Here is a 19,889-nt window from a genome sequence, read left to right on the forward strand (position 1 = left end):
CCTCCTGTCAGGAGTTGTGTGGAGCCAAGGGGCCCCCTGAGCCTCCTTTTCTCCAGGCTGAGCCCCTTCCCAGCTCCCTCAGCCTCTCCTGGGGCTCCAGCCCCTTCCCAGCTCCATTTCCTGCCCTGGACACACTCCAGCCCCTCACTGTCCTGCACACGGGGCTCCAGATGCGGCCTCAGCAGTGCCCAGTGCAGGGGGGAAGCAGTTCCCTGGTGCGGCCGGTCACAGTCCCGGGTGCAGCCCGGTGCCAGCGGCCACACACATGATCACACATGACACACACACATGGTCACACATGACATACACATGCTCACGCATGACACACACATGGTCACACATGACACACACATGGCCACACATGACACACACATGATCACACATGACACACACATGGTCACACATGACGCATGACCGTTCCCGGCCGTGGCCCTGCCGCTCGCGGCCCCGCCCCGCGCTCTGTGCGGCTGCGCGGCCCCGCCCCGCGGTCACGCGCGGTGGGGCGGCCATGGCGGCGCACCTGAGCTCGGGCCGGGTGAACCTGACGGCGCTGCGCGAGGCGGGGCGGCGCGAGCTGCGCGAGTTCCTGGACAAGTGCGCGGGCTCCAAGGTGGGCACGGCGGGGCCGGGGATCGGCGGGGCCGGGGGGTCCCGTGTGTGGCGGGGCCGCTCTGATCCCGCCGTCCCTTCCCGCAGGCCATCGTGTGGGACGAGTACCTGACCGGCCCCTTCGGGCTCATCGCGCAGTACTCGCTGCTCAAGGTAAGCGCCGCGGGGGCCGGGGGCAGGCGGCCGGGCCCCGGCGCTCCCGCACTCGGCTGACGGCCGTGCTTCCGCGCAGGAGCATGAGGTGGAGAAAATGTTCACGCTCAAGCCGGGCCGGCTGCCCCCGGCCGACGTCAAGAACATCATCTTCTTCGTCAGGCCCAAGCTGGAGCTGATGGACATCATCACGGACAACGTGCTCAGGTACCGCGGGCAGGGCAGGGCAGGGCAGGGCAGGGCGGCCGTGAGGAGGGGACAGGCGTGGCCCGAGTCACCGTGTGCTTTGTTACACCTGTGCAGAGAACGAGAGCGATGTGCAGACACCAAACCGCAGCACAGCCACTGTGCGGCTTAAGTGGGCAGAGGGGCTTCACCTTGGCTGGGATGCAGAGGGCGCGTTCCTCCCTGCGAGGACGTACACTCCTTCTAATTAGCTGGAATGAGCCATGCTTGGATTGCTGTGCCTTTTGGGAGCTGCGGGACAGCCACATCCCCCTGCCCTGGTGTCAAGAGCTGTGGCTGCACAGGGTTGAACACTGACACATCCAGGAGTCAGCAATGGCCCAGTGCAGCGTTCCTGTTTTGTGTGACTCCAGTGCCCCCTGCCCGTGCTCTGTGCTGCTCCGTGTGCAGCGAGTGACCGAGTGCTCTGCTCCTGCAGGGAAGACAGAGGCCGCTCTCCGCAGAGGGATTTCCACATCCTGTTCGTGCCGCGCCGCAGCCTCCTGTGCGAGCAGTGGCTGAAGGAGCAGGGCGTGCTGGGCTCCTTCATCCACCGCGAGCAGTACAGCCTGGACCTGATCCCCTTCGACGGGGACCTGCTCTCCATGGAGTCCGAGAGCGCCTTCAAGGTGCGCGCTCACCTCCTCCTCGAGGGAAAGCAGATTGTGGTTTTGTGCTGGATGTTGGTGCTGGTGCAGCAGCTCCCAGAGGGTTTGTGAGTGACCTGCACAGCAAGGAAAGGCTTTGCAGAGCAAACCTGGCTTGATCCTGAAGCCTGAACTTCCCTGTGTGTTTTCACACTAAATGCTGAAGGAACCGTCACTACACCGAGCTGCACCCCAGTTCCTGCAGCTTCAGCTGCCGGTGTTACTGTCACAAATGGAGCATTCCTGAGGATTGAAGCGCTCAGTTGTCACAAGGAGCCAGCACAGTTTGTGTTCCTGCACAGCCAGGGAGCTGTGTGATGGTTCTCACTGCACTGAGCATTAACAGCTGTCACATCCCAGCTGCATGTCCTGCATTCCCAGAGTGTTGCATCCAAGGACAGGACAGTTTGGCAGTTTCTTGGCCCTCTCTGTCCTATGTGTATCCCTATGTGGCAGGGCTTGCAGCTGTAATGAGGTGTTGGGTGCTCTGATTGGCCTAATTAGCAGGAGAAGGTCCTTCCAGTCACTTTCTTCTACTCCATCAAACTGGATTTGTGTCTGGAGTTCAAAAATAGTAGAGTCTAGTGATCAAAAAAATGATTTGATGTAATGACAGCACAGGTAATAAGGTCCATATATGTAAACAGCTATAGTTTGTCCCCCAGCCTGTGTCTCCTCTGAACTGTTCACATGGGCCCTGCTCTGCTGTGGAAGCATCTGTATTGGATTGACATCTCCCATCAGAATCCCTCTTGTTCTTTAGGAATGTTACCTGGAGAGTGACCAGACCAGTCTGTACCATGCAGCAAAGGGGCTGATGACCCTGCAGGCTCTCTACGGAACCATCCCACAGATTTTTGGGAAGGGCGATTGTGCTCGGGTGAGGCTGAACAAATGCATCTTGTTCTTTGAAACTGCCTTAAGGATTCTTTGGTTAAATGCACCTCTGGGTTTTTTTTAATCCAGCCAGGACACACACACATCCTTTCTGCTTCTCTCTGATTACCCATTGTTTAATTGGTATTTTTTTGTGGTGAGGGAGCAGCTTGAGGTGAATGCAGTGCTTTGGCCATTGTTGTCTTGCTGAGCTGCAGAGAGCAGCAGAGAAGGACTTGTGTTTTCTCAGTGTCTCCTGCCCCATCCATCAGCCACTCTGTACCTCCTGCCGCCCCCTTCCTTTACCTGCATGTGCCTGCAGGGCCCAGAGGTCACATCCATCTGCTCTGGCCTGCACTCTAACCAGAGCAATGTGACTTCCTTGCAGCACGTGGCCAACATGATGATCAGGATGAAGCGGGAGTTCCCTGGGAGCCAGAATTCCATATTTCCTGTCTTTGATACCCTCCTGCTGCTGGACCGCAACGTGGACCTGCTGACGCCGCTGGCCACGCAGCTGACGTACGAGGGGCTGATCGATGAGATCTATGGCATCCAGAACAGTGAGTCCTGTGGGGAAGGAGCGGCTGGCCCGTGTCCTGGGGCAGGCTGCAGTGTCTTGGGTGGGTTTGTGCTTCACTAAATGTGATGTGGGAGCAGCTCAGCTGAAATCAGTGTGGGGGTTGTTCAGTCCCAAGCTGGAGCCCATCAGGATCCACTCTGGCTCTTTTTGCTTGGGTAGGGGAGCCAAGTACAGTCCATGGTTACTGAAAGGCACCTTTTGGCTGTTGGCTGGGTGCAGGCACAGTGACAGAACAGGGAGTGTGTGAGTGGGAATGTTAAGTGTGCCTTCAGCATCCATCCTGCCTGGATCACGTGCCACACTGAGGGGACAGGGACAGTTTGTGAAATGCCATTTTCAGAATGCTGTCCTGCTCCTCAGGGGGTAAGAAAACTCCAGGGAGGCATTTATGGGCTGTAATCCCTCCTGCTGGAATGGACTGGCTGCTGGGCTGCCTCCAAGCCTCACTGAAAGCAGGGCAGCTGGCACTTGGGTTCTGATGTTTGTGTAGGTCCCTGGCTGAGTGCAGGCAGACTCTCCTGCATTAACACACAGGCACTGAGTGGTTTGAGTGTTAATATTGCTTTGCTCCTCAGAGCTCTTTCCAGCTCTGACGGGGACACATTTCCACAGCCTGCTGATCTTAACTTCTGCTGATGAAGTTCCAGTCCTTACAAGGGTTATTTTCATTCGGTAGCTTATGTGAAACTCCCTCCTGAGAAGTTTGCCCCGAAGAAGCAGGGGGAGGGTGGGAAAGATCTCCCCACAGAACCCAAGAAGCTCCAGCTGAACTCTGCAGAAGAGCTTTATGCCGAAATCCGAGACAAGAACTTCAATGCTGTGGGGTCAGTGCTGAGCAAGAAAGCCAAGATCATTTCAGCAGCCTTTGAGGTGAGGCCTGTGTTCTACAGTGCATCAGATAATTGACAGTCTGTGTTCAGCAGGGCTGGGACTGGCAGCTCAAGCTGCTCCCACACAGTAATCCCCCATCCAGAGAAAAAACAGGAAGCTGTTCCAGTCTGTTCCCCTGCCCTGGGGTGAGGTCAGCTCCACTTGGACTGTTCTGAGTAGATCAGGACACCTTTTAGTAAGCCTGTAGTAATGTGGTTCCTCATTTCTCCCCACACCTCTGTTCTGGTGCTTTCCCTCTGCTCAGAGCTTTCCTAATCCAGCCTTGTGCTGTGTGAGCCCACAGATCCCCTAACAGGAATTGTTCTCTTCAGTCTGCAGGAGTCAGGTGCTGCTTCCCTCTGCAAGAAGCCAAAGGTGATTTTTAGTGTGCTGATCAATTCCAATTGGCTGCTCTTGTTACCTGTTCATTGAAAGGTGTTTTTCCCTTCAGAATGCAGACAAAAAGCTTTAAGCAATAAAACACCAGAATGTACTTTCACAGAGTATATGGCTGGCATCAGAACCAACAGAAATGTGCAAAAGTCAGTTGTCATGCAGGAGGTTTGAACTGTAAATTCATGCTTGTCACAGACAAATCTGGAGAGCTGTGTGGGGCATGTTTGTGGTTTTGTTGAAAACATCCTGTTGATGATTCATAAACTGAGATTCTATATCTTATTTTTCTGATCTCATGGGGACTCTCAAGAGAACTTGTTCACTCTTTGATTGTATTTCCTTGGTGGGGCTTTTTTGGCTTAACCTCTGCCACATCTAAAACGAGGTGGTGGTACTTTAACTGAAATACTGAGTGCTCAGCCTCATTCCCCAGTGCAGCTCTGCTTCTGCACTATTAGTGCTGGAGGTGCTAAAGATGGATTGTTCATACTGCTTGTTAAAAAAGAGAATTCTAAGAAATTGTCAGCAGTAATAGGTGATAATGAAACAGCAGCATATTGGCAGCAGAGGACTTCTTCAGTCACAGGCTCCATCATGACTCTCCTGCCTGCACTTGCCCATTTAAATCCTTCACATATGAGTCAAATTATTACTATTTTTATTCCAAGTTGCAGCAAGAGGCAAGTAGCCCAAATGCAGTGCAGGCCTCTGGAGCTGAACTCTGCATGGTGCTTCAGCACATCCTGCCCCAAAACCTGGCATGTTGTTGCCACCAAGTAGAGTGAATGGCAGACCCTGCCAGGCCAATTCCTCTGCACCTTTCACTCCTGCTCCAAGGGGAGACGTTCCCCAGCTCTGACAGCATTGGCCTAGAGCTCCCTGTCAGGCAGCAAACTAATTCCTCTTTGTGTGAAAAAGGCAGTTTGCCCTGGTAGGGAAATTGAGGAGCAGCTAGTGCTGGCTGGAGTCAGACAAATGTGGATAAAATTATTTACTACACTGGGATAATGGAAAATAACAGTCTAATGATCCTGCTGTATTACGTGCTGCCTCTGCCCATGATCCAAGTGCTGTTACAGGTAATGCTGTGACTTCAGTGTAAGCATCTTTGTCTAAAAGGCTGCGTAGCTCTAACTCCCTGCAGGGAGTGCAGTAACAATTCTTGTTACTGCAGATAAAATGATCTGTTTGGTGTTACTAACATGAACAAGGCCTAACCCAAGTGATGGATTTCCTCAGGAAAGGCACCACGCCAAGACTGTTGGAGAGATTAAGCAGTTTGTGTCCCAGCTGCCTCACATGCAGGCGGCGAGGAGCTCGCTGGCCAACCACACCTCCATCGCAGAGCTCATCAAAGACATCACCAGTGAGTAGAATCCTTTAAATCCAGCAGGATGCCAGATAACCTGGTGGACATCACTCAGCCTGGCAAAAACTGGCTTTGCACCATCCAGTGCATCTCTGCTGAAATGTTAATTGTAAAACATAAGCTGTCAGTTGCTCTTGTATTGATTTTCATTCTTTTCCCAAAGCATCTGAAGATTTCTTTGATAATTTAACAGTGGAGCAAGAGTTCATGTCTGGAATAGACACAGACAAGGTAAGCAGATAATGGCAATTAGCCACTCTTACATCTTCAAAAAACTTTCTTTTTCCATTTGCTTTTTTCTGGTTTTTTGTTTCGTTTTGCTTTTTTTGAGAGGAAACATCTGATCTAGATGATGTCCAGTGAAATGGATCTCTGAGTTACCTCTCACTGCCTGTGCACAGCTGGGGTGCCTGACCTGTCCAGGGGCACCCCATGCTCTGAGGGATCAGTGGAACATAGAAGATGATTAATAAGAATTTTTCAGTGCAACATCTGGCTACTGAGTGAGGGATTGCTCTGGGGAGAGCCCAGGTGGAACCAGAGCTGGGTCACTTTTTCAGATGGTCCTGAGCTGCCTGGAGAGCAGCTGCTCCTCTTTCTTGCTGTTTTGGAGAACCACGCAAACCAGATCTTTATTTCCAGGTCTGATGGGCACTTTAACGATTCTTTAAATAATCACTCATGTATTTTATTTCATAGGTTAACAATTATATTGAAGACTGCATAGCTCAGAAACATCCATTAATCAAGATCTTGCGTCTAGTCTGCTTGCAATCCGTGTGCAATAGTGGGCTGAAGCAGAAGGTTCTGGACCATTACAAAAGAGAGATTCTCCAGGTTAGGCTCTAACATTTGGAGGAAGAAATTCCTGAGAAAATCCACATCAAATCTTCAGCTCTACACTTCAATTCTAGACAGACACATCTTACACCTGAATAACGTGCACAGAGGGAGCACTGGGTTTCTGTTTGGGCAGATACTTGGGAGGTGCTTTTGTGTGTTACAACATGTAGATACAGAGGTTTATATCACTTTTTACTAATATTATTTCAACACTCTAAATTGGATATACTCTACAGAGATCTTAACCAAAAAGCTTTTTTAAAACAAACATCTTTTTTAAACAAACATCTTTGCTGTTTTTTTTTTTTCCTGTTTTAGACACTGGTCATGGGTTATTGCCATAGTATTAAAGGTTATTTCTTCATATTACAGACTTATGGCTATGAACATATATTGACCTTAAACAACCTGGAAAAGGCTGGACTCCTGAAACCCCAGACAGGTGGCAGGAATAACTACCCAACAATCAGGAAAACGCTGCGCCTGTGGATGGACGATGTTAATGAGCAGGTAAATGGGCGCCTCAGCAGCACACATTACCTCTAACTATAGAATTATATGCAGCAAGAAAACCTCCTTTTTTATTTAATGCTTCTGATTTCCTTGAGGCTGTTTTGCAGCATGAGGTAGCACTGACCTGCTGTCCCCTCCCTCTGTCTGTGTCCCCCAGAACCCCAATGACATCTCGTACGTGTACAGCGGCTACGCCCCGCTGAGCGTGCGCCTGGCACAGCTGCTGGCCCGGCCGGGCTGGCGCAGCATCGAGGAGGTTCTGAAGATGCTGCCAGGGCCCCACTTCGAGGAGAGGCAGCAGCTCCCCACTGGCCTGCAGAAAAAGCGTAAGTTTGGGTTTGTTTTCCTGTGCTTTACAGGAAAATATGTCTGTCTGTCTGAGCAGGGAGTGAGGCAAACTGAAATCAGGGCAGGCAGAGTCCAGGTCTCTCTGTCATCCCCCTGTCCCACAGCAGTGTTAGATTGACCTAACTCTCCTTTGACAAATGGTTTAACTTCTCATCAGAGTACTAAAATAAACCCTAAACTTACACTGTGATGCTAATAAGTAATGTTATGTGCAAGAGGGTCAGCATCAGTCTCAAACAGAAACATCCTGGGAGCAGACTGTGGATTTCTATGTCCCAGCCTCTAATTCAGGTCATTTGAGTTTGACTGACAGTTGATGCAGGGGAGCTGTAAAAATCAAACCAAGCCAACCTGGACCTTTTTTGTGGAGCCACAGGTCAGCACGGTGAGAACAGAGTGACCCTGGTGTTCTTCCTGGGCGGGGTCACGTACGCAGAAATCGCCGCGCTGAGGTTCCTGTCGCAGATGGAGGATGGGGGCACAGAGTACATCATTGCCACTACAAAACTGATCAACGGCACAACCTGGATCAAATCCTTGATGGAGAAACTGGAGCCTGCCCCTTTCTAGGGTGTGTGGTGAGAGACAGTAAATGTGAGGGGCCCTGTGTGACACAGCTGGCACGGCTGCTCTGTTGGAGAAGCACAGCAGTGAAGGGAGCTCTCCTGGGACCAGCTCATGACCCTCATCCCTTCTGCACTTGTGTTCCAGCTGTCTGTGGAACTGCCAAGGAAACAAGCAGGGTTGGAAGGCATTAATGATAAACAGTGGGGAAGAGGGAGATCCCTGCTCATGGTCTGACCTGGCAGCCAAAGCCTGGGGCAGCAGGAATGGGCCCTGGTCCTTCTCTGTGGCCAATTGCTGCTTTTTTTCTTTCAGTTTAGCTTTGGTGGGAGATGTGATTTCTGCTTTTACCCTGCTAAGGTGCTGAGGAGGCAGGATGTTCTATATTCCTGACTTCATAGCAGTGTTCCCATACTGTTTGTCTCTCTCTGGTGCCTGATCCATTCCATGGGTGCATTGGATGTGTCAGAGATCTGTACTCAGCTGTGCCTGTGATCCTCGAGCCTTTTCCTTCACTTGTCCCCTGAAGGGATCGCTGTGACTCCTTTGTCCTGGGTACACCCACCTGACTCTGGAAAGCTCCTCCAGAGTATGAATGACATCAGTGTGTCCTGAGTTTATGGTTGAAGACACACAAACACTCCCTGTGTGGGGGCCAAAAATAGCAAGAGCAGGGACCCAGTAAACAGTGGGTTCTAAACAGACACTTTTTTCACCTCCTGTTCAGGTTATAAACTGTGGTGCTTGCTGTCACAAGCTGTTGTAGAGCTCAAACTTGTAAAATGGAATTTTCCACGGGCCTGGTGGCTGGGCCCTTTGTGCAAGAGGCAGCTCCTGGCTGCAGAGGGGAAGGCAGAGCAGGGCCTGTGGTGGTGCCTGTGCTGGGCTGGGCACTGTTGGTGTCCTCACAGCCACTGGGGACTCTTCCACACTGCAGTTCACTCTTAAACACAACTAGAAAAAAAGCCCACTCCTCACCTTAAATCACTCTCTTAGCAAACATTACTGCCTCAGTTATCATGTATAATATGTCCCAATAAATCCCTCAATTTTCCAAGTTGTCACAGTTGTGACTGTGGGTTTTGATCTGTTTTATTTTCTAAGACTGAAGTCCACCAAGTCAGACCCTCCATGGAGCCCCTCTCTCTGTTTAACTCCAGCTGACTTATTAAATGACATTAAATAAAGATGTATTTAATCTTTGTTTGGAAGTGTTTGCACTCTCTCTTTCTCTAGAATACAAAAATAAAATAAAACTCTGCACTGTAGTAGCTGTGTCCATGTCTCCCTGTCCCAGGATAAATGGATAACTGAGTTACTTAAGTTGAAACTCTTTTTCTAACACCCAGGTGTTTTTTAACGAAGGCTCACATAAAATTTAATTTTGTTCTGCCACCTGTAATACTACATTAGAAGTGGAATTTCTGAACTTTTGAAGAAAAATACAATTTCAGTCAGTGGAGACCTCCTTTTTCAGGTGGGAAGGCAGCTTGTAGACAGACTTCACAAAAAACATGGTGCAACCTCTGATGCAAGAAGAGCAAACATGGATTGTTTGCTCTGCAAGTTCCATTTAAAGTAGCTAATTTCAGAGTATTTAAAAGGAAAACTGAATTAAGCTTGGATCAAAAATTACTGTGCAGAGAAAAACAAGAAGTTGACTCAGAGCAACAAGAGCGTCCTTGGGTTGGCCTTGAAAGGTTTCTGTAGTATCACAATTTCCAGATTTTTTTTAATTAAATTTTAACAGTTGAACTAATCCCAAGGAAATACTGACCAGGCTGGTTTCTGAGCTACACCACAGGTGAATAAAGGAAAACACAGAGTGGCTCACCTTTAGTGCTCACCTTTCCCTGGCCAGCAATCAGTAACACTACAGGCAAAACTTTTTTTGGTTAAGAGTTTACACCAGACACTTGGTAAACTCTGAAATCATCACCAACATTGCAGCCTACACTAGAACTGTGTAACCCCTCCACCTAGCCAAAGCCTCTTCCTGGAACTATTCAACAAGAAAATAAAAGCCATCCTGACGCTGATCAATTCCCTGGAGGAGCAATTACTATCTAACAGGCTTCCTGAGCAGCTGATGATGTTCTGCTTCTGTCCAAGGCCCTGCTGACCATGTGGGTAATAATTTGATAACAAGAGAACCTAATTAAATTAAGGGACCATTTTCTACATCATAATATCTTTGTAGGTAAGAGATTTGATTTGCAGTACATAATCTTCCTTCTCTGCTGTCTACATTACTACCAAAAAAAAAAGAAAATATTACCCAACCTGTACCCCTACCCCTCCACTTTCACTTTTCATACATTATCAGAAGCAGTTTTGCTAAGAATAAACATAGAGCCTGGTTCCCTCCTCCCCTCACTGCAAAGGAGCTGCATCATTTCAGCTCTAAAAGGCTGGGATGACTCCTTGGGAGGGAGGGTAAGGGTGACACTACAGCAGTGACCCTGCAGGGGACCATGCAGGGATTAGGCTGCCTTCAGCCCTCACTGACTGCTGGTAAAAGATCCTGGCTCAGCCTGCACAGCCCCACCCTGGGGATGAGCCCCAGCTGTGTGTGAGCATCCTCCTCCCCCGAGTGGCTGACAGAGCACAGGGCACTCAGGGAACAGAGCAAGAGGCACTGCAGCCTTCGAGATAACAAAATAAAACGTGTAAGATGACACAAGGTTTTGTTAGAGGCAAACCCCACATCTCAACAAATGCAGATTTTGGTGACTCCAAGCCCTGGCACTGGAGCTCTGGAAGTGCTGTTGCCAAAGCCCCCAGGGGAAGGGGAGTGTTTGGCTGCTCCGAGCACCGCGAGCACCACGGCGCTGTCGGATCATAACCAGTGCTGACCACACCTAGAGCTCAGTCCTGCTGTGGGCTGCACACACACACACACACACACACACACTCACTCTGCTCCTGGATCACAGCAGGATCAGCCTACAGCACAGACCCTGCAAAAGGGACAGCTGCAGAACAAAACTAGGGAGGAACACGAACTTGCCGAAGCGGAGCCCGTCATCTGCCTGGGTAAGCAGTTTATTTCTTTCTCAGCATCTTTCTGATAACCAGCAATCTCGCTCAGCCTATGGACAGAAATCTGTAAGGCTCTGAACAGAGAAACCACAACTGGTTTTAAAATGCTGTAACTCCTGTACTGTATACAGGTGCCTGAGCTTGGAATGGAATGGCTGAACTTGTTAAACAACACCAAAAAGTGAATTCCTTATCAGAAGTGCTCTTTAAAAAACATTCCAAGCAGCAGGACAGGAATTCAGTTTAGTTTATCTGGCTTTAGGCTGTTCAGAAGAGAAATAATCCTTGTGGGTTAGTTTTTATCCTAAGTCTGATTTTAAACTCCCTTTTCGTGCTTGACCAAGAGCGTCAATATTGTTGATCAGGCACGGTTGCAATCAAAATTTAAAAGAACACGTAAATTAAAGAGATAATAGAATGTTTGAGGTGGGTTTTCACAGCTTCAAATCTAAGAAGGCAGTGACTTTAGGGGAAAAGTTCAGATTTAATTTAAACTAACAAATGAGCAATCACTTCCAAAGCAATGTGTACATATGACTATACAATACTGCTAGAAGATGAATTCTAAGGCATCTTATCCCATGTCTCCCATTAATGGTTATTTTTAACGCAAGATATAAATATTTGCCTGTGCAAACTTGTATTTAAGCCTCAGTTTTCGTCATTCCTAAACAAAAGGCTCAGTTTGTGCCAGTCCCTCCATTAGATGCAATTATAGAATTAAATATTAATGGTGGCTTCCTTGGAGGAATTGACCACTTTGATCAGAACAGGCTGTTGGTAATGCACCATCAGCGGCCGCTCTGATCCTGGCGCTTCCTGGAGGCACAGCCCCAGGGGAGAGATCCCAGGAGCCAGCAGCTGGACTCTGCAACAGCCCCAGCCTCACCCCCATGGCCGTGCCCGCTGCCTGGCTCTGTATTTCCAGCTGCTTCCTTACCAGTCCTCATCTGGACACTTTGATCAGATCCCAAACGTTTTTTCACCACCTCGGCAGGGCTCTGAACAGGCCCACACCAGTCACTAACAACCTTCCAGGTGGTCACAGGAGCTCTCCCCGTGGCAGGCTGCTGTCCCTGCTGTGAAGACTCACCTTGTTCCTCTGCTCCAGGCGCGGCAGGAGCAGGGAGCAGCCAGCCCCAGGATCTGGGAGAGCCATGCCGGACTCCTTCGCCATCCACTTCCTCAAGGTGCTGCGGGAGCTGCTGGCCTTCGTGCTGTTCAGCTACACGGTGCTGCTGGGGGCGCTGCTGCTGGCCGGCTGGACCACCTACTTCCTGGTGCTCAAGTGAGGGCTCGGCCCCTGCTCCTGCTCCCACAGCCTTTCCAGAGGCAGCCGGCTCCAGGGCACAGCTCCGCACACGGGATGGAGGCGCCTTCCCCCTGCGCCGAACCTGCAGGAGCTCTGTGCCCTCGCTGCCTCACCGCACTCTTCTCTTCCTGTGTAAAAACAATAAAGGTTAAAAGAGAAAAGGTATCCCTGTGCATGCACTTTACAGATCCTTGTGGCTCTCGCAGATTCTTTGTGTCTCCTGGACTCTGAACTATTTAAAAGCCTCCCAGCAGTTTTCTCCTGAGATTCCCACCCTGCTGAGCACAACACAGGGGATGGCAGGGATGCAACACCACTCCAACATCTCAACAAACAAGTCCTGCCTTGTCCTGCTCTGCCTCATTAAGGGTGTGAAGGCAGACACACAGAAATTACTTGTAATTTGTTTTAGAAGTTCTGGAAAAAGACATTTCAGATCAGCACTATGTTCCCCTCTCCCTACAGTTTTACAAGGTACAGAGTTGTTACCTGGTGCTCTCAGGTGTGCCAGGCTTTAGAACAAATGTTCAAAGCATGGAGTTAGATGAAAAATGTGTGATACAGCACTGCCTCAGTAAAGTCACCTGTGCTGACTCAGTCTCTGAAAACAGGAGAGAGAACAGGAATTCCTGCTATAACTAAAAAGAATATATTTAATTGATTAAGGCCGTTTTGTGTGGAATTGCACAGGAAACCTTTGGTGGAGAAGGTGGAGATTATCACTAGCATGGAACTACCCAAAATCAAAGCAGCATCGTGTACTTTAGAACAATAAAGATGAATTAAACCAGGGCCGTGAGGAGCACTGGTGTCTCTGAGTTGGTGGTCACGATCTGGCCCTGCTGGAATTCCCTTTTACCCAATGGAGCTGCTTGCAACACAGAAACAAAGTTGGATTTTTCAATTTCTTCCTTATCTGGGGAGTTCTGCCCAATGTCTTCATGACCCTTAAGTTCCACATTCCTTTTGTCCAAATCCTTCTTCCCAAGCTTTGTTCACCTTTCCCAAATCTAATATCACTAAAACACACCAAGCCCTAAAACCTTATCAAGGCCATTCCACCTCCAAGTAATCTGGTTTTCTAACACCTGGACATCACTCAAAGCTTGTTGGCTGCTCTGTTTCACAGATGAAATATTCTTATCCAGCTTGAAAGCCACAGAACCAAACACCAAAGAACAACCCGTTCTAAAGAGAATTTTTACACATTCCACATTTTGTAACAATGTTTCATAATCTCCTTCTCACTCCCAGCAGCTGGGTAAATCGTTGCCTATTTCTGACCCTATTTCTGATGTTGGGCATACCGGCGAAGTACAAAGGAGGTGTCGGGGTGCTCCACAGGGCCGTGACGGCGGAGGGGCCGCGGGGACACCCCCGGGGACATCTCCAGGTCGCTCCCCTCACGTTCCCGCCGCTGCCCTCACGGTCCGGCACGCGCCGCTCCCGCCCTCTGCACGCGCACGCGCTCTGCGCACGCGCCGCGCTAGGCCCCGCCCACCCAACCCCGCCCACTCAGGTGTGCGGGGTGACGTCACTTCCCGCGCGCCGGGCGGGCGGGCCAAGATGGCGGCGGGCGGGCGGTGGCTGCGGAGCTGCTGCTCCGTGCTCAGGTACCGCGGCGGGCCGGGGGGAGAGGCTGAGGGGGACTGCCCGCACCGCGCTCCCCACCCGCAGGCTGTAGGCTAAAGAGTACGCGGCATAAAGGAAGGAAAATTCACTGGTTGTTTTCATTAAATGGCTGTAGAACAACAAAAAATCCTGTCATTGCTCTGTGCTTCTGTTTTTCCGCTCGAGTATTTCCGTGATAGACCCTGACCCCAGGGCATTTACACAGCTTGGGTTGTAAATAAAACTGCCCACAGAGACCCAAGTGTCGCTGGATTGTAACAAACGTGTCACATTTCTCACCTGCATGTACCACACACCACTTTTAAGCATGTTTCTTAACCTATTTTCCAGTATTATTGACTATCAGTAATGTGCCCATACCAGCTAACATACATTTTCTCTCTGGAAGTATTAATATTGCACTAATAACTGTGCTTGCCTTTTCTTGCACTTACGATTAAACAATAATACAAAATTTGAAACAAACTTACTCATCCGCTGTCACGCAGCTGCATCACAAAAACCTGGCATAGACAAGCTCCCCTTGAACAGCTTCTGGGTGTTCTTCTCCTCACTGATCCCAGTTTCCCAGCCCACACTGGGATGTTTCTGCTGCTAATCTTTGCCTCTATTTCCCACCCCACACTGGGATGTTCCTGCTGCTAAACTTTGCCTCTTGCTTTTCCAGGCGCAGCTTCCCTGTCCTGGCCAGCGTCCGGCAGCGAGGCCTCGCGGGCAGGAGTGGGCAGTGGCACCAGGCTGTGGGGCTGGGGGTGGCCCTGTGCGCTGTCCCCGTCGTGGAGGTACCCCCAGCACCCCCTCCTTGCACCAGTTTAACACCCAAACCCACCTGCCTGTCCTGGTTCTCCCCTGGGGTTGCATCCTCAGGGAGAGTTTGGTTCTCACAGCTTTTCCTAATTGTTGCGTTTGAGTGTTGTCCATGGGGAGGGCGGTGGCCAGGTCACACAGGGTCACACAGGGTCACACAGGTGTCTTGTGTTGCAGCAGCAGAGCTCAGGGTCCCTCAGCAATGATGCCCTGATCAGAAGAGCCGTGTCCCTGGTGACAGACAGCACGGCCACGCTGCTCTCCCAGACCACGTACGCGCTGATCGAGGCGCTCACCGAGTACACCAAGGTGAGCCCCACACCTGGCACCCCCCACTGCTGGCACTGCCAGCTGCTCTGCCACTGGCTGCACCCTTTAAACCACACTCAAAATGGGCTTTTGCAAACCAAAGTGAGGAGGGTTGAAGATGTCAGGTCCCTCGGGAGCTGTGGGGTCACTGTTCTACACCAGATGTGGAAGTTACTTTTAGCTTTGTTAAACTGTTGCTTTGGGGTTAAAATTAGGCAGCCCCAGAATGGTTTGGGGTTGGAAGGACCTTAAAGCTCATCCAGTCCAATGAGCAGGGACACCTTTCACTGTCCCAGGGTGCTCCAAGGCCCGTCCAACCTGGCCTTGGACACTCCAGGGATTGAGCAGCCACAGCTTCTCTGGGCAGCCTGTGCCAGGGCCTCCCCACCCTCAGAGCCAAGAATTTTTCCCTAACATCCCATCCAACCCTGCCCTCTGTCTGCATGAATCCATTCCCCTTGTCCTGTCATTCCATGCTCTTTTAAGAAGTCCCTTTTTTTACTTAGGCAAAATGACCCTGAAACTCACAGCTGGGGCTGAAGAAACTCATATCAGTGATTTGTATTACCTGTGTACTGAGCTCTCTGTTCTTGGGCATTTTATTGCCCTTCTCAGCCTTTCTAAGACCATGAACTGAGTTCCATCAGAAGAATGGCTTGAGCCATACTGAAGTCTGAAACAAGAAGACACAGTTTTAATTTTGCAAATAAAGTGCCAATTTGAGTAAAGTATTTGCATTCCAGTTTACATCCTTGTCAGTAGATCAAGTGTATGGAGAGTAATTTTGCTAATTAATACTGAGCCAACACCAGAGCTGTGCAGGCTGTCATGGTAACTGTGCAAAATGATTCCTTGACAGGCAGTTTATACCCTGGTGTCTCTCTACAAGCAATACTCAAATCTCCTTGGGAAAATGAACTCGGAAGAGGTGGACGCGGTCTGGCAGGTGGTCATAGGAGCCAGAGTGGATGTGAGCAAACCAACCTCCCTCACCATCTGCCTCTCACAGCTCAGGAGAGCTCTCAGGTGTGTTACACCTTGTTGATTCTTTCTCCCAGATGACCACCAAGCAGCAGGAGTACCTCAGGCTGGAGTCCAGCTGGATGACGGCGCTGCGGCTGTCGGAGATGGCGGCAGAGGCCGCGTATCAGTCAGGTGAGCAGCAGCACTGAGCCTCTGCCCCTTGTCCCTCTGCCCCTTGTCCCTCTGCCCCTTGTCCCTCTCTCAGCCCAGTTCAGACACACAGTGTACACTCAGTTAACACCACAGCTGACAGCTGGTGCCTGCTTTTTAGAGGTGCTGAGCACGTACATTCTGCTTTAGGCTGCGAGTCTGTAGATGCATCCTGAGAGCTAGGCCTGGAAACTTCACTTGTGGTTTAGGTCAGGACTAAGCATGGCCAAAAATGTCTGAGAGAAAAGTTCCGTTATTTTTAAATGCAAGGCTCAAACACAGTCCTGGGAGCCACAGAACCAAGGCTGCCTATGAATCCAGGAGGAATTTCCAACTGGATTTAGTTATATTAAAAAAGGCAAATATACTAATTTTGGTTTTTTCTCCCTGGAGAGATTTGAGAGCTCTGAGACTGAGTTATGGACTGGCTTGTGGTAAATGGGCAGAGTTACTGGAGGGGAGAAGGGAGGGAAAGCAGTGAATATACAGAGACACCCTAATTCTGTAAGTGCCTGGAGAAGACCCAGAAACCTGTGGGAGCATGGGAGGAGAATGGTGGGAATTCAGCAGTGCCACTGCTGTAGGTGCCAGGATGGGATGAGGACTGAAAGGTTCTGGCAGGGACTGGGCTGGGCTCAGCTCTCAAACCCACTGGCACAAGGTGATCCCTCCTGTCCAACCTCAGCTGTATCCCACCAAGATGGGAGAATTCAAGGGAGCAGTGACACCTCAAAGCAGACAAAAGGCTTGAGGTAAATGAACAGTAAGTGCATTTATACAGCCCAAAAGCCCTCACCACACAGCAAAGCAGATGATGTCCCATCCATTTCCTCAGCTGAAGGTTTGCCCAGGTTGTGCTCCTGTGACCCAGGGTGTCAATCCTTCCCTGCAGGTGCAGACCAGGCCTCGGTGACAGCCCGCAGCCACATCCAGGTGCTGAAGTCCCAGGTGCAGGAGGTGAGGCTGCTGTCCCAGAAAGCAGAGACCAAATTAGCTGAAGCTCAGACAGATGAGCTCATCAAAGCCCGAGGAGAGGACTCCTCATTGCCACAGGGTGTTTTAGGGAACTCAGATGATGACCCTTACCTTCGGGAGGACTGAGCAGAACTGAGCTCTTAGGGTCAGTCACAAATGGAACAGTCCCAAGCTCTGAAGTGTGGGATAGTGTAAAACTGCTGAAATAAGCCTGTGATTCCATATTTCCCCCCTCCCAAAAAAGGATTGCTTTGCAAATCAGGTATTTGGAAGGCTTCAGTTTTGTTTGTAACTTACTTTGTTTGTAATACTTTTGGATTCATTTATTTAAATGTTTATCTATGCAAATGTGAAGACTGTTATCAGGGATGGCCTGGTGGTAATTGTGTCTCTGCTTGGAGGGTCCTGCTGCTCCCTTGGTGTGTTTGTGGGATCAGCCAGAGAAGTGTATTTAAAAATCCTTGTTTTTAACCTGTGAGGTAAATGATGTCTGTGAGGAGATGCCTCTATTAAACTGTGCAAAAGCTCATTGTGGGTGTGGCCATTTGGGCAAGAAATTAGGCCTTGCTTTCTATTTGAATTTAAAAGTTTTTAACCTCCTAGTTGGCTGCTGCACCAAATTACAGAGCTGCAGTCAGGGGAAGTATTTGCTCTGGAGCTGAGAACTTCCCATGGAGTCACCCAGGCTCTTGGTGCAGTTTTTTTCAGCTCAGCAACTTATTTCACCCAGAATCACCTCTGGGGGAGGTTCCCCAGGAAGCAATGGGGAAGTTTGATTTTCAATATACTGTACTTACAAACAGTATTGTTTTGGCAGCTGCTGTGTACTGTTCTACAAAGCACTGAGCAAAAGTTTTACATATTTGAATGCTTCCCCATGCAAGTTTCAGGAAATAATCTTAATTATTTATTTTGCAAGCTTAATGTTTCACTGCACGTTTCAAAACCATGAGTGTCCTTCACTGTTAATTTCCTAACTTAACAGCTGGTGTGAAATTTGCTTTGTAGAACAGCATCCACTTGAACTTTATCACTGATGATTGGATCCCTATCTGCCAGGTTGTGTAAGAAATCACACATTAATCAAAGCTTTTTCACCACAGATTAGCATCTGATGTATCTGTATCAAGGTTGGTGTTACTAAATTGAGTTGTGCCTGAATTTTCTTACCTGCAGCATAAAAGATGGCTCATTTTGGCTGCCTCTGGAACAAATGCAATCTCAGGCGCACAGCACTGTTCATTTATAGATTAAGTCGTAAAAAGAAAATTACCAAACCATCTTTCCTTGCTCCTCACTGGGTGCTGCTGTATCCAAGGAGGATGGCACAGTCTGGAGTTCAGCTTGCAGGGAGCTGCCCACGTCTGCTCTGGGCTGGAGCATTAGGGGAAAAACACCTGTGATGAGAGGATTACTGGGGTGGTGGCACAGCTGAGCCCTCAGGAGCCAGATGCAGTCTCAGGTCAACCTCTAACCACAACTGCTCGCCTTTGGTACCTCGTGCAGTTGAAGAACATCCGCCAAGGCCCTGACCCGAGTGCACAAACAAGTTGTGTACCTTTCAGGATGCCACAGTAACTCTTCTCAGATGTTTGCATGGCACTGCCAGGAGCCTGCTAAGCCAGGAAAGTCCCTCTTCCCCTTTCAGGGCCTGCTCCCAGCCCTGCTGTGACCCCACTTCTCGTTTCACTGCACGTACTGCTTTTTCTGCTCGAGAGCTCTTCCCACACACATCCAGCCCAACGTGCCTGGAACCAACCAGGCAGCGCAGCCAAGTCAAAGTCGGGGTGAGGAGCACAAATCACCCCAAAACAGGGCAGAAAGGAGTCCCTCACCTTTGTCAGGAAGTGAGAGCTGCCAGCTGGGGGTTAGCCCACACACCTAAGCCCACAACAGACATGACATCATGCTCTGTGCTCCTGAGTTTGCACTGGGAATCATCGAGTGGATCACAAAATGCTGGCACAGCAGCTCACAGGGCACCACGGTGCCTGCCCTGTGCAGTCTCCTCTCCAGGACCAGCAGCAGAGCCCAGTGCCCAGAACCTGGGCTTGCTGCTGACACTCAGCCTTGTTTACACACCTGAAACTACACACAGGCACTTTCTCAACTACAGTTAAAGACACCCTGTTGGAGCTGCAGCCAGAAAACACAGTAACAGCTTGCACAAGACCACCCTGAGGATAGACACCCACCAATTCTTTGAGACAAACCCCTTCTCACACCTGGCACAGAAACAGCTCCTGTGAGGTGGCACCTTTGCCCCAAGAGCCTGGGTCAGCCCTGGGGCTCAGCCAGAGCTACCCCAGGTGCTCCAGAGGGCCAAGGGAGCACATCCTACCAGCAGTCCCCCAACATCCCACTGAGAGCTCCCTCACCTCTGCTCTCAGGGTGTCCCTGCCTGTAGGACAAGCAGGAGCCTCCTGGCAGCACTTCCTAGGCCCTTCTGAAAGCTCCAGCTCCCATCTGGTGGGGGATGGATGCTGGGCAGCTGGCACTACAGAGAGCAATGACAGACAGCACAGCACAAAGGACTCTGCTCGCTCTAATCACACACTTCCTCTTTACTCATTTGCTTGTTTTTTCCCCTAAGGCTTCCAGGCTGCTTCCTGCTCATCCACAGCTCCTGCTCTAGCAGCAAGA

General features: G+C 50.0%; 3 protein-coding genes across 4 annotated transcripts; all 3 read left to right on the forward strand.

The window, feature by feature from the left end:
• Nucleotides 1-498: 498 nt before the first annotated feature.
• VPS33A (VPS33A core subunit of CORVET and HOPS complexes) lies at nucleotides 499-9,264 on the forward strand. Its single transcript, XM_066562149.1, has 13 exons — nucleotides 499-610; nucleotides 697-762; nucleotides 842-969; nucleotides 1,427-1,616; nucleotides 2,398-2,514; nucleotides 2,899-3,073; nucleotides 3,770-3,963; nucleotides 5,599-5,725; nucleotides 5,892-5,959; nucleotides 6,428-6,565; nucleotides 6,944-7,081; nucleotides 7,242-7,410; nucleotides 7,809-9,264. The coding sequence occupies exons 1-13, from the start codon at nucleotides 509-511 to the stop codon at nucleotides 8,000-8,002; spliced, it is 1,806 nt and encodes a 601-aa protein (XP_066418246.1). The 5' UTR covers nucleotides 499-508; the 3' UTR covers nucleotides 8,003-9,264.
• Nucleotides 9,265-12,088: 2,824 nt separating this feature from the next.
• On the forward strand, nucleotides 12,089-12,426 carry LOC136564472 (uncharacterized). Its single transcript, XM_066562450.1, has one exon. It carries the CDS (start codon nucleotides 12,196-12,198, stop codon nucleotides 12,328-12,330), a length of 135 nt encoding a protein of 44 aa, XP_066418547.1. The 5' UTR covers nucleotides 12,089-12,195; the 3' UTR covers nucleotides 12,331-12,426.
• A 1,451-nt stretch (nucleotides 12,427-13,877) lies between these two features.
• On the forward strand, nucleotides 13,878-17,775 carry DIABLO (diablo IAP-binding mitochondrial protein). Of its 2 annotated transcripts, none has more exons than XM_066562447.1 (6): nucleotides 13,878-13,963; nucleotides 14,650-14,764; nucleotides 14,967-15,098; nucleotides 15,958-16,068; nucleotides 16,157-16,253; nucleotides 17,164-17,775. In XM_066562447.1, the coding sequence occupies exons 1-6, from the start codon at nucleotides 13,917-13,919 to the stop codon at nucleotides 17,370-17,372; spliced, it is 711 nt and encodes a 236-aa protein (XP_066418544.1). In that variant the 5' UTR covers nucleotides 13,878-13,916; the 3' UTR covers nucleotides 17,373-17,775. The 2 variants fall into 2 exon arrangements, with proteins under 2 accessions (XP_066418544.1, XP_066418546.1); XM_066562449.1 differs by having other exon boundaries at nucleotides 14,970-15,098.
• Nucleotides 17,776-19,889: the final 2,114 nt, after the last annotated feature.

Source organism: Molothrus aeneus, chromosome 18 (genome assembly GCF_037042795.1).
Source record: "Molothrus aeneus isolate 106 chromosome 18, BPBGC_Maene_1.0, whole genome shotgun sequence".
NCBI classification, from domain to species: domain Eukaryota; kingdom Metazoa; phylum Chordata; class Aves; order Passeriformes; family Icteridae; genus Molothrus; species Molothrus aeneus.